The sequence below is a fragment of the Sturnira hondurensis genome, unplaced genomic scaffold, assembly GCF_014824575.4.
Source record: "Sturnira hondurensis isolate 20B ecotype Veracruz unplaced genomic scaffold, ASM1482457v3 Scaffold0013931, whole genome shotgun sequence".
NCBI lineage: Eukaryota > Metazoa > Chordata > Mammalia > Chiroptera > Phyllostomidae > Sturnira > Sturnira hondurensis.
Window position 1 is genome coordinate 1702788 of NW_028086562.1, and position 13840 is coordinate 1716627.

General features: G+C 59.4%; 1 protein-coding gene across 1 annotated transcript; it reads left to right on the plus strand.

The window, feature by feature from the left end:
* The first annotated feature begins 1471 nt into the window (after positions 1-1471).
* Positions 1472-13160, plus strand: KLHL21 (kelch like family member 21). Its single transcript, XM_037062062.1, has 4 exons — positions 1472-2600; positions 5281-5686; positions 8604-8676; positions 9979-13160. The coding sequence occupies exons 1-4, from the start codon at positions 1580-1582 to the stop codon at positions 10270-10272; spliced, it is 1794 nt and encodes a 597-aa protein (XP_036917957.1). The 5' UTR covers positions 1472-1579; the 3' UTR covers positions 10273-13160.
* Positions 13161-13840: the final 680 nt, after the last annotated feature.

Sequence of the window (13840 nt, forward strand, 5' to 3'; positions counted from 1 at the left end):
CCTCCAGTTCTCATTTCAGATAGGCAATGAAAACAAGATGTCTTCTGCAAAGGCCCTGCAGACCTGGCTGGAACTGACTCCCCAGTGCGGACCTAGGCTGGGACATTCCTGGGTGGGATGGTTCATCAGGAATGTCTCTGCCAAGCCCACAGGGCACAGAGGTGGGAAACAAATAACAACAAAAACAAAGGCGGATTTCACCTGTAAAGGAAGGGAGTTGGAGGCAAAATAGTCTTCTAAAACTCAGAGCGTAAGTTAATGGAAAAAGAAATGGCTTCCAAGTGCACAAGTTTTTGCATACCCTTATGTTGAAAATGCAGTCCTGCCTGGCAGTGTCTTTTGGAACCAAAATAAAACATTCTTTTCTTAAATAAGGCAGATTTCTCTTTCTGTCACCCACAAGTGACTAGGACATTTCTGAACGGCCACATTCCCCGGTTTTTAAAGCAGTCTCTTATCTGACCTTGGGCTGAATGTCCCTGACATTCCCTTGAGGAGACACCGAATGTCCCTCTAGCAGTGTCCCCTCTGAGAATACAAAACGCTGCTATTTTTCCTGGAATTATCTGCTGCTGCTTTAGCTTTTTGTCCAGCTTAATAGTATCTTTTTAGGAATTTCTCCTACCCTCTGTTTTCTGCCTTTCTCACCTCCAGGAGGCAAGGAGGCCTTGATGAGCAGGGTGATCGAACCAAGAGCAGGCCTGCCCCCTCCGGAGGGCAGCTCGGGAGCCTAAAAGAGTCTGTGCATCGGAAATTGAAACTGCGCCTCGCATACTGATGGAAGTTAATGACCGATTTAGTCAAGTTGGAAACTCCCGCAGGAACACAGAGGAACGGATTCCTGGCACCTGGCCCCTATCACTTACAAACGAGCTAAGAAAAAAAAAGTCATCTAAAAACTTTGTACTTGCTCATACGTTGGTCCTGAATTGTAAAGATCCTGTTTGAAAATTTGCCAATGACAGGGTTAATTAGCATCCCCTAAAACTAGCTAAATAATAATTTTTAAAAAGCCGTTGTACGGAGCAACCATAGGGGTTGGGCGGGCCGGCGGGGGGGTGGGGGGCGGCAGTGCGGACGCAGTTAGGAAATCTGGCGCGAAATGGGTGACTACCCTTTCGGGCGCCGCGCTCGCCCCCACCCGGTTTTGTTCAGCAGCTGGGCCCCGGTAGGTTGTGGGCAGGCCCCGAAGGCCTCGGATCCAGGCGCGCGGTAGGGCCGCCCCTTAGAACACTTGTCACCCAGCGTCCCAGCCCGGGCATCCGCGAGAGGCCGCAGGAAGCCCCCGAAAGGCGGCGGGAGGGAGCGGGCGAGGGCGGCGGTGACTCAGCCGCGAGCGTGGGGCAGGCGTTCGAGAGATGGTGGAGTAGCGCGCTCCGCCGGGCGGCGGCGCCGGGCCTGAAGGGGTTAAGTGGGTGGTGCCAGCGGCGGCCCACCCCCAGCCGGCCTCCTGGAGGCCGCAGTGCTCCGCGGTATTTATAGCGGCTGCTCCGAACGCGCCGCGTCTCTCCCGCTGGCCCCGGCCGCGGCTTTTCCAGGTCGGACGCTTCCCTTCCCCGCGCCCCACAGCGAAGGCGCCATGGAGCGGCCGGCGCCCCTGGCCGTGCTGCCCTTCTCGGACCCTGCGCACGCGCTGAGCCTGCTGCGCGGCCTGAGCCAGCTCCGCGCCGAACGCAAGTTCCTGGACGTGACCCTGGAGGCGGCGGGCGGGCGCGACTTCCCGGCGCACCGAGCAGTGCTGGCTGCCGCCAGCCCTTACTTCCGCGCCATGTTCGCCGGGCAGCTGCGCGAGAGCCGCGCCGAGCGGGTGCGCCTTCACGGCGTGCCGCCAGACATGCTGCAGCTACTGCTGGACTTCAGCTACACTGGTCGCGTGGCCGTGAGCGGCGACAACGCCGAGCCGTTGCTGCGCGCTGCCGACCTGCTGCAGTTCCCGGCGGTGAAGGAGGCGTGCGGCGCCTTCCTGCAGCAGCAGCTAGACCTGGCTAACTGCCTGGACATGCAGGACTTCGCCGAGGCCTTCAGTTGCGCCGGGCTGGCGAACGCGGCGCAGCGCTTCATTCTGCGCCACGTGGGCGAGTTGGGCGCCGAGCAGCTGGAACGGCTGCCGCTGGCGCGCCTGCTGCGCTACCTGCGCGACGACGGGTTGTGCGTGCCGAAGGAGGAGGCCGCCTACCAGCTGGCGCTGCGCTGGGTGCGCGCTGACCCGCCCCGCCGCGCGGCTCACTGGCCTCAGCTGCTTGAGGCCGTGCGCCTCCCCTTCGTGCGCCGCTTCTATCTGCTGGCGCACGTTGAGGCCGAGCCGTTGGTGGCGCGCTGCCCTCCCTGTTTGCGCCTCCTGCGCGAGGCGCGCGACTTCCAGGCGGCGCGCTACGACCGCCACGACCGGGGACCTTGTCCCCGAATGCGCCCGCGCCCTTCTACCGGTCTCGCTGAGATCCTCGTACTCGTGGGCGGCTGCGACCAGGACTGCGACGAGCTGGTCACCGTCGACTGCTACAACCCGCAGACGGGCCAATGGCGCTACCTGGCCGAGTTTCCTGACCACCTGGGCGGGGGCTACAGCATCGTAGCTCTTGGCAACGACATTTACGTGACGGGTGAGTAGGCTTGTCGGGAGGAATCTGGGCCGGCCACCCCCACCTTCACCCCCAGGAGGGGTTTCTGGGGTTGGCCTCCTGTACCCTTGCGGGAGGGAGCTTGTCTACCTTACCAAGAAACTCACAGGATGCGGAGTCTGGGACCGCAGCTGAGTACAAGCCGTCACTTCCCTTTCCCTCAAACTGGCCAGTGGGTGCGGTTCTAGGATCGATGCTTTGGACCTAAAAGAAGAGCCTCTTGTGTGAGGGGGGACAAACCACCGCTTGTGCGTTTTTCACGAGCTGCGGGGGGGCATGCCTGGGTAGCCCACCCCTTTCAGGGAGGTGCCACTCCCCCCTCTGGTCGGAAGATACTGGGGCATTCACCCTGCACAATGGGTGCTTTCTTTTTATCCCTAAGAGATCCAGCGACAGGCCCGGGGTTTACGCCCTGTGACACATCCTTTCTCCCCTCCCAGAGATTCCTCCCAGCTGAGCCGCCACCAGGGCTCCAGAGGCCCGCATTTTGTCGCCACTGACTAGGTTCTCTTGGGCTTGCACTTGGGATGCAAGCTGTGAGTCACATGGTGTTTAGGCTTCTCCCTTCCCAGCGACTGTAAACATAGTCACATGCTAAGAGGTTTTCTTCCAGTTACTTGGCTCAAACCCCAAAACACTGCCGAGTCATGGTGGGCGGGCCCCAGCCCGCCCCAGTTCTGGGCTTCTCCCACATTTTTTATTACGGATAAATCCTGGCGCAAACCGGAGGCTGCCAGCTTCTGTGGGGTGAGACGGGGCGTTCCCTGTGGCAGCTATATAAGGAAAGAAGCCCTACCGAGTGTGCATTCAGGGCCCTGCGCAGGGCTGTTATCAGGCAAGGCTCCTCGGGGCTGGGCCCCCGCCTGGCACAGCCGAGAGAAAGCCAGATCTGAGACTTGCTCCTGTGTTCCCTCGGGACTCTGACCAGGGGGAGGCATCCCAGCTTAAGGTCACGCAGCTTCCTGGGTGGAGGGCTCCAAGGTCCAGCCTCTGCTGGCATCTCCTAGAACCAGCCCCTTTGCAATCTCAGGTCGGCCCTGTGTTGTTGGGGGACCATGCCTCTGCCCCTCAAGTCTGGCCAAGGAATTTCCCTTCCCAAACTGGTCCCACTGACCCCAACTTTGCACACGCTTCCATAAATGTCTCGGCCGAGCAGCTAATGGGTTTGGACAGGTGGCTAGGTCGTTCCAAACAGCTGCCTGTAGGGAATGTCATTGGGGAGAGCCTGGTCTCAGCTGCCTTAGACCGGGTTCTCCCGTAGAAGGAAGAAGGCCCACGGCGCAGACCTCACCCAACTTGTGTTCTCTCTTTAAAAAGCTCAGGACCGTGAGCCAGATGGAATGTCCTCTTAGCTTTGCTGTGGCGCCTTCCTCTGAGCAGGGAATGCACCCTGGGGTCTTGGGGTACCTTCATGGGGTGGGGGGGTTCAAGCTCCCAGGCACACTGGTTTAATTCACAGTTACAGTCCAACCCATTGGGCTTTGATTTTTTTTAATGTTTTATTTATTTATCTTTAGAGGGGAAGGGAAGGAGAGAGGAAGAGAAACATCAATGTATGGTTGCTTCTCCTGCATCCCTTGCTGGGAAGTGGCCCCTGCCGGAAACTGGCCTGCAACCTAGGCATGTTGCCCTGACTGGGAATCGAACCACGATCCTCTGGTTCGCAGGCCCACACTTAATCCACTGAGCTACACCAGCCAGGGCTGGGCTTTGATTGTTTTTTGTTGTTTTTTAGTTCTTTTTTGAAACATGGACAGAAGAGTATACGTATACAGGGGTGGGCAAAAGTAGGTTTAGTTATAAGTACAGAAAACCAGTTTGTCTTTGTATTTTCATTAATTGTACTTGAACGTGGACTGCTGGTTTTGCTGCATGCTGGATTCGTGCAACTTGACGAGTTTTCCCAGCCAAGACACACCGATAACCTGCACCTAAATCAAGAACTAGAGCCCAGACTTCAACTCAGGGCATTACCTTCTGTGTTGGGCCCCTCAGTTGCAGTGCGAATAGACTTCTCAGCTGTTCCTGGCACAGCCTGGGTCTGGGGATGGCCAGGAAGCCTAGGGTTTGGTGGGCAAGACCTCGTGCATCCCACTCACACACTTTTTGTGCCCCGGAGAACTGACTCTAAGACCTGATGTCCTGGCCTGGTTCAGGCACGTGATGGCTTCTGTGGGGTCCAGACGGGGGTTGCTCTGCACTTGGAATTGCAGCCCCAGGGCCTTTGCTTGGTCTGCAGAGATTGGGAGGTTTTTTATTTTTATCCTCAACTGCACATGCTCACTAATTTTATAGAGAGGGAAAGGGAGAGAGAGAAACTTTAATGTGAGAGAGAGAAGCACCAACCTGTGCCTCGCGAACTCACATGGGCTGGGGGACCAAACCTGCAGCCCAGGCACGCGCCCTGCTGGGGGAATCAAACTCGAGACCTGTCGGTTTGTGGGGAGACGCTCCAGCCAACCAAGTCAGGACTGATGTGGAGGTGTTGTTACGGCGTGGAGCGTGGCCGGGCAGCATCTGCCTTGCCTTCGCCCCAGCACGGAGCTCCAGGTGGTCCATCCCTCCCCTGGCGGTGCCCTCTCGGAAGTTCGGGGGAGGCCTGGGCAGGTGTCCCACCCCCAGCCGGCGTGGACTGACGTGTGTGCTGTGCGTGCCCTGGCAGGTGGGTCCGACGGCTCCAGGCTGTACGACTGCGTGTGGAGGTACAACTCGAGCGTGAACGAGTGGACGGAGGTGGCGCCCATGCTGAAGGCCCGCGAGTACCACAGCTCCTCTGTGCTGGACGGGCTGCTGTACGTGGTGGCCGCGGACAGCACTGAGCGCTACGACCACACCACCGACTCCTGGGAGGCCCTGCAGCCCATGACCTACCCCATGGACAATTGCTCCACCACTGCCTGCCGCGGCCGGCTCTACGCCATCGGCTCCCTGGCTGGCAAGGAGACGATGGTGATGCAATGCTACCACCCGGATACTGATCTCTGGTCGCTGGTGGACTGCGGCCAGCTCCCGCCCTGGTCCTTTGCCCCCAAGACAGTGACTCTGAATGGACTCATGTACTTCATCAGGTGAGTCCCCAGGGGCCACGGCCACCACGTGATCTTTCTGACCAGGCCCCCATGCCAAGCACACAGGCCCTGTTCTTCCATTCAGGGATGGGCAGCCTGTGGCTCGCCTGGGTCTTTGTGCTGCTAGTTCTCAGAGTGCTTTCTGTGGGCTTCTAGGTTTTCTTAATCAGGGGATCCTGAGTGTGGTGGGGTCAGGTCCTTTCCAAGAACTTTCCAGACACCAAGTAAAATGCACCTCTTTGGCTGGACTCCCACCTGGGGGACCCCCTGAGGCAGGCGTTGGCGGCTGGCACTCGGCCTTTGTTGTTGAACAGGACCTAGTCCTCTCCCAGGGGCTCTGAACCTGAAAAAGGCCAGAGGAGACCTCTTTTGGACACTTGGTCTTTGGGGGAGGTGTAGCTGCGGCAGAGGGACCCTTTGCTCACCTCGAAGAGTGCTCCCCAAACTCAGGCCAGGGGTTGGGGGGCCCTGCCTCCAGGTACAAGAGGCCAGGTGGCTGGATCAGCCCCACCCACTCTGCTTAAAGCAGCGCTGGTGTGTCCATTCCCTCCCCACCTGGCCCGGCACTGAGAGGGCCCATGAGTCTTGTCCAACAAATGCTGTTGTCCAAAGTGCCACAGCCACTGTGGACAGGGACGGGGTGGGTGGGGAGCTGGTACTGAGAAGGCCCCAAAGCCACCTGTGGGGTAATGACAATGATCAACTCACACTGGGACCTGGACAGGCCGAATGCTGTGTCGCCTGCGTCCTGGGTGTTTTCAGTGCTGGCCTCCATGACCGTTGTCCCTGCCTCACTGGCGGCAGAACAGGCTGGTGGGTAGGGGACTTCCAGCCACAGGCTTCAAGGGGTGGTATGAAGTTTGAAGCGAGGACATCCGTCTAGGTCCCTGTGTGGTGTCACTGCATCCCCGCCTCCCTGGGCAGGCTGGGCCCCGGCAGCATGGAGTGGAGGTGGGCAGCCGTAGGGTCACTGGGCACCTGCCCATCTTGTTGACTAATCAAAGCCAAATGCCGCCTCCTGGTGGGCCTGTGGGCGTCCGGGGAGCCAGGAGCCCCGCCTGCTGCACCCACCTGCTCTCCTCCCCGGCCTGGAGCCTGCCTAAGGCGCAGCCCAGGAGGGAAGGGCTGAACCGCACTCCCCTCTGCCCCCTTTCAGTCTGGGGCTTTGAATTGGGAGCCTCAGAGAAGGGTACACTTGGCTTCCCAGGCCCCCCAGACCCCCACCATCTGAGCTCCTTCCCAGGCTTTCTGGGGAGCACATTCAGACAGAGGTGGCGTCGCTTGCAAGGGGCCAAGGGGCCAGGCATTGCTGCAGGCCAGGAACTGCGGTCTGCTCCGAGCCCCTGGTTCTGTTACAAACATCGTTTGACCCTTCCCCCAGCTCTCCTTCCTGAGTCCTGGGAGCCGTCTTCAGGGGAGGGAGACAGCTATAAATACAGCCCAGCAGAGTGTCAGCCCTTGGGCCGTGTCCCAGTGCCTTTGAGAATGTCCTTTCTTCCCGTGGACCTAGAGCCAGGTGTGCCCAAGGGCCAGTCCGCCATCCTGAAGCCCCAGTGCCTCCTGGTCTCAGTCATTTGTCATTACTAAGCCAGTCCACATGAAAGCGTTAGGGTGTCCCCCACACCCATCTTTGGCTTTGTGAGGATTTCCCTAAGCTATGGGGGGCCAGGGAAGGTGGGCTCAGCTCTGCCCCTTCCCCTGCCCAGCTGAGAGAGTGAGCAGTCAGGAAAGAGCCCTTCTGCCCCCACCCCCATTTGTCCTCTGGTGACCAGTGGAGGCCCGACCTTGCCTCCCTCAAGTACAAGGAACACCTGTGCCTGATGAGTCACATAACCCCTTGCCTGGACCCCACCTGTGGGGCAGCTCCTGCTGGGAAGGTGTCCTCCCACACCCTGGCTTTTGTCTCAGAAGCAGTTGCTCCCTCCTCCCCCAGCCATGTCCACCTTGGTCCCTAGTTAAGGTGGCCTCTTGGCTGGGGGGCCTGAGTCTCTGCAGAGGGATGAGCTGGCAACACTGTCCAGCCTGGCCCGTCTGGTTGCAGTTTGTATTGTCTCTGCTTGGGGTGGGCGGCCTTCTGGTTTCTGGCCTTAATTTATCACACTGTGGGCCTCTACATTGTGAAGTAACTGGAGGGAAAATGTCAAAGTGAGACTGCCGTTGAATAACGTGTGAAAAGTTGTGTGAAATTCAGATTTCTGCACTCCTTGTCTGGGGGTGCCGGTGGCTGCTCTTCTCTCTGGAGAGGGCCCCAAGTACTTACTGTCAGGCCCTCCTACTGAGCCCAGGTCTGCGATCATTACTTATCTTGGGGGAGTGAGTGCCTTTGCTTTTCAAGGCTATGCCTTGGAGCCTTTGGTCGGGGCACTGGCAGGTAAGGTTGACCCCAAGGGCAGAGCCATATGGGGACATCTCCTTCCTGTAGCTGCTGTTACCCTGCTGGGCGCCAGGGACACAGCAGTGGACAGGGTAGGATTGGTGGCCTCAGTCAGTGACGGAGGATCGTTCTGGGGCCCGTGGCAGTGTGTGATGGTTGTGGGGAGCAGGCCTGGTCCGGTCAGCTTTGAAAGGCTGTCTTACACAGGTGGCCAAGTCCAAGTTGAAAGGATGAGTAGGAGATGGGTGGGAAGGGCCCTGGTAAGTTCTGGATGAGCAGCCAGTGTGGCCACAGAGAGGGGGACTGGGTGGTAGGGGAAGGGTTAAGCACCTTGAGGGTGGGATCTTTGAATTTAGGGAGCAAGGCTGGGTCTGGCTTTGGAAGCCTGGTAGGTGCGGGGCCTAAGATGGGGGATAGGGTCCTACTGGCCACTGGGCTGTCAGGTGGCACCAAAGATGATGAACTTGAAGGACGCTGCTCTCCGGTGCTTTGCACCTGGGAGTACTCCCTTCTCGTGCTGACCCCCGTCCCCATCCCCCATAGGGACGACTCTGCCGAGGTGGACGTGTATAACCCCACGAAGAATGAATGGGACAAGATCCCACCTATGAATCAGGTAAATGTGCCCACGTCGGAAGCATGAGATGGCACGAGGCACGAGGCAGACAGCATGCTGGGGGAAAGCATGCCCCGGAGGGGATAGTGAGGGGGTGGCACACACGTGCGAAGGCCCTGGAGCCAGGTGTGCTTGGTGTGTTCGCAGAACAAGCCCTCCGCCCAGTGTGGCTGGTGCGGGTGAACCAGCAGACAACCAAGTGGACGAGGCCACACCAAGAGCTCTCCGGGGGCTGGTCTTGGGAGTAAAGCATTTGCTAAGCACCTGCTGTGTGCTCTGAGCAGGATGTCCACACTGCCGCTGTTGCGGGGTCGGGGTCTCGCCCTGTCTCTGCCTGTTGAGGAGAGGGGAGCCAAGCCAGGCCATGTCATGGAACCAGGAAGCAGAGCAGTGGTTGGCCACGTGGGCGAACCCCTTAGTCCTGGCTCCACCTACATCCGCCACCATCTTTTTTTTTTTTTCATTTCTGTCTTCCTTAAAATTTCCAAACCTGCTCCCCTGGTGCCTCCACTCGGCTGATGTCAGGAGTCACAGCATCACAGCTTAGCGTCTCACACTTCAGAAATGGAAGATGCTTTCCCCCAAAGTGCACTAAGCACACTCACGACAGCAAGTCTGAGAAAGGTGGGGTGATCCGGCCTTACAGCTCGGAGCCCAGGCTTTGGGTCAAGTCCCAGCTCTGTGACCCTCGGCCACACAAAGCTCCATTTTCCTGTCCGTGAGTTGGCGGGGGGGTGGATCGTACCTGCCTTAGAGGGCCAGGGACACTCACAAGGGGACACAGGGCCCCTGTAGCCCCTCACCACCATAGAGACTAAGCATGGGGCTCGTGTTCCTAGGTGGGGCATAGCGAGGGCCTTGGTCTGCCTTGGGACGTGTGTGGAACACGCCTCCCAGCGCCAAGGCCAGAGGTGGTGTGGCCGCCCCCCGCCCCCGCCTTGGGCCGCAGGCACCCTCTCCATGGAGAGGGGCTGCAGGAGTTCTGCCATGCCCTGGCTGNGGGTGGATCGTACCTGCCTTAGAGGGCCAGGGACACTCACAAGGAGACACAGGGCCCCTGTAGCCCCTCACCACCATAGAGACTAGGCATGGGGCTCGTGTTCCTAGGTGGGGCATAGGGAGGGCCTTGGTCTGCCTTGGGACGTGTGTGGAACACGCCTCCCAGCGCCAAGGCCAGAGGTGGTGTGGCCGCCCCCCGCCCCCGCCTTGGGCCGCAGGCACCCTCTCCATGGAGAGGGGCTGCAGGAGTTCTGCCATGCCCTGGCTGGCAGCCTCCACTCACCTGTTCCCCTTGACCCACAGGTGCACGTGGGGGGCAGCCTGGCTGTCCTCGGAGGGAAGCTGTATGTCTCAGGAGGCTATGACAATACGTTTGAACTCTCGGACGTGGTGGAGGCCTATGACCCTGAGGCTCGGGCATGGAGCGTGGTGGGCCGGCTCCCGGAGCCCACCTTCTGGCACGGGAGTGTCAGCATCTTCCGCCAGTTCATGCCCCAGACGCCCTTGGGTGGGCGTGGCTTCGAGCTTGACAGCGGCACTGTTGACATGGACGTGGGCCAGCCTCGGCCACCCCAGAACCCCCAGGAGCTGCACTAGCCCCGGCCTGGCCCACGGAGGGCCTTGGTGCAGGTAACCCGGCACCTCGGGGGGCGACGACCCCCTCCTTCGTGCCCAAGGACAGGTCGGGCTCACCAGGTGGAGCAGGGGCTCTTGGGCTGCTGAGTGAGCCTCAGGGTCCGACGCCTGGGTCGTTCGTTCTAGGTGCCTACAACCTGAGTCACAACTGCTGGGGCCAAGGTCAGTTGTGAGTGTCCCTCCCTGGGTTCAGGAAGAGCTGTCTCTTTGCTGGCACGTGTCTCTGGCTCCAACAGGTCACCCCCTGCCACACACACACACAGTAACCTGGCTCCCAGCACCGACAGACTGGCTCCCACCTCAGGAGAGGAGGACCACTTCAGGGGCGTCAGTGGAGGGAGACAGGTCCTTGAGAACAGCCTAGGCCTGCCTCCCACGGGCCCTGCTGCCTTGCCACTGGGAATCAGGCTGGCCATGGCTGCTGCAGGGTCCCAAACTTCACATGCAGTGCCGGGTATCCCAGCACACCGTTTCCCCAGATGAAGGGGGTCACACACTAAAACACTCCTGTGGGGGTGGGCCTCTAGCAGGGGAGCTCAGACCCAGGGGCTCAGGGCAGTGGGACTGGTGGGACCTCGAAGGGGGCGCAGAGGGATCTGCCAAGTGTTTGCTGTCTGCAGCGGACTGGACCTGAGGCAGGCACTGGCCGCCCTTGCCCACCCCCACCAGGCAGTCTGTTGTCGTGCTCCACTTGCCCCCTGCAGGACTCCTGCAGACTCGTTTGGGTGTAAGAGGGTGAGTGCCTGCGGGTGCAGGGTCGTGGCTCGCTCCTTCCTGGGAGGCCCTGGGAGCTTGCCTTTGAGGCCTGGCCTGGCCAGGCAGACAGCTGCAGGTGCCGTTACCAGCCTGCAGTCCAGAATCCCACCTCCTCTGAGGCAGGCCCCAGGCAGTGTGGCTTTGTGGTCGGTTCCAGGACTTGAAATTCAGTTTGGCCTTTCCTTAAGTGAAGGGAGCACTGGGAAGCAGGGTCCGGTGTGATCGGTGATGTGTCGCAGGGGCCTGTGGCACCTTCTGCAGGATGGGGTGGGACGCCAGGAGCTCCCCAAGAGCCCCACAGTGCAGGGGGCGGGGGGCTTTTCGCTTGGAATGGGAGCGGTTTTTTGGGCTGGGTGGTTCTGTCCCCTCAAGGTCCCCAGCTTTGCTTTGCTTTGCTTTGCCTTCCCTCCGAAGAGGAGGGTATTTGCATGTTCTTCATTAGGTGCATTGAAGGCAAGTGCTCACCGAGAGCAGTCTTTCCCAGTGTACTGAGTGAAGCCGTGTCCTCACCAGGAGAACACATCTAGCAGTGTTGCGTCACCAGGTGGCACATAAGACCCTTTCTGGCCGCATGGCCGTGGTTGGGGGAGGAAGCCTTGTGGTCTTCAGGCCATCGGGTGGGTCCTCCAGTGTGGTGTCATCACTTCAGGACAGACATTGTGGCCTGGACATTGTGGCGGTGGCCTGGGTGCCGGAGTGGCCTCAACTCACAGCTGTCCCTTCCCTTCCCTTGGGCTCATTTGGTCACTCTCTGCACCCTCTGTGCTCCAGGCACTGCTGGAGGGCAGGTGGAGTCGGCCCCCACAATGCTGCATCCTGCCCCGGGCCTCTGCTCCCTGGGCACCGTCCCCTGGGTCTCGGCCTTCACCCCTCCTGGCCCGAATGTTCCCCCTGGGGGAGTCAGGTCCCATCTGGGCCTCTCCACAGCCCTCACTTAACTTCCCAGGGGCGGCTGTCTTCGGTTCCTTTGCAAGCAGAAGCTGCCGGGCATGATGGCTTGTGACCTGGTAGTGGCGGGGAGTCAGCGGGCAGGGTTGGGCTGCCTGGGATTCATCGAGCCCTGATTGTGCACTAGGCACCGAGCTTGGTGCCAGAGACCACCCTGCTCAGTTAGTGCGGGAACTTGCCACACGGGTGAGGTGGTGACTGCTGTCACAGGTCATCTCAGGGCTCCTAGGGGGCGGTTGTGGGCCTTGGGCTCGGGGACTCCTGGCCCTCTTCCTTGGGGCTGTCTCTGCAGAGAGCCCTTTGCAGCTCGAGAAGGTGTGACTTGCAGAGGTGGCCTGAGCTGTGGTCTCCGGAGCTGAGCTCTCTTCCCCTCCTTCCGGCTAGGCGTGGCCATGGCCTGGGCAGCGAGGTATCATATAAAGCTTTGTGGTTGAGATGGGGCTGCAAGTGCTCTTGTTTTTCTTGCAAAACCAGCCTTTCTCTGGCACTCCCTGTAGAGGCTCTCAGGGCAGGGGGCCAATGTCCCGGGCTCTCTTTTCTCAGTTCTTAACTGTGACTCCCCTCGTGGGCCTGACCACCCCACCCTCTGGCGGTGGTCTGGGTGATGGAGAGGGTTGGGTTTGTATCCTTCTCCAGGTCTCCACCATCCAGACTGTGTCTTTGGTTTAAAAGACAAAGGACGGGACGGGGAGGCAGCAGCCTTAGCAACAGCCAGTCCCTCCAGACTCCAGCAGGGGTCCTGGATCGGGGACAGCCCTTCTGGCTCATCTGCTCCCTGGCTCCCCTGACACGGGTTCCAGGTGGCAGGCTCCACCACTTACCGATGTCCTTTCACTGACTTGGAGACAGAGGGCTGGGCCGGCTGGGGATGGGACTGTGCCTGTGTGTTGAATGCACACACCTTTATTTCTCTATAAGACAAATTAAATTATGAGAGTTCAGTGGTAGTATTTAATGCTGATCTATGGCATACTGTGTATTTATGACCTGGAGACACCTCTGGTGTCCTGCACCCAGGTTCAACCCCAGAAGGTGGGCGGGTTTGCATATTTATTTGTCTGTTCTGTAGGCTTCCATGTCCAGAACCCTGTAAGGTTTTAGGATGCCTCCAACATGTACTTTTTGAAATAAAAATGTTTCCTATACACCTGGTGTCACTGCCTTTATTCTGCTGTAGCTGCATCTTGGAAACCTGGTCGAGTTCCAGTCATTGGGGCTGCCTCTGCGCCAGCAGGGAAGGGCTGTGTGGAGTGCCCAAGATGCCTGCTAATGGCCCCAGGACAAAGCTCTTCAGTTCTTTTCTTGACTTAAATCAATACAAGGAACAAAGTGGAGGAAGGAGGTGGCCAAGCCCGAGATGGGAGGAACGCTGGTGGCTGAGTCCGGGCCTCACTGCTCCAAAGCTGCTTTCAGCCTCCCCAGTTCCACCTGCCAGCACCCAGCCCCTCCCCCAGGTGTCTTCTCCCACTGGTCCTCCATCTCAGGGAGATCCTGGGATTTGGTAGGGTGGGAGGTGCAGAACCCTTCAATTGGAGGAGCCTGGGAACCTCAGGAAGGCTCCCCACATCTGCAGAGAAGCAGGCCTGCTGAACCCAAAGAACGGGCTGCTGCTCATGCTGGGGAGCGAGCACTTTGAAGCCACACTTGACTCCTTGTTAACACTTCTGCCAAACAGCTGCAAGCGGCTCACAACTTGGGTGTCAGTCATTGTACTTGAGCTTGTTACCTCGGAGCTAGTGGTCAAGGACTAAAAGGAAAGCCAGGCTGCTCCTCAACCTCCAGTAGGGACTCGGCACAGTGCGGGGCTGGTGTTTTGGGGACCTCC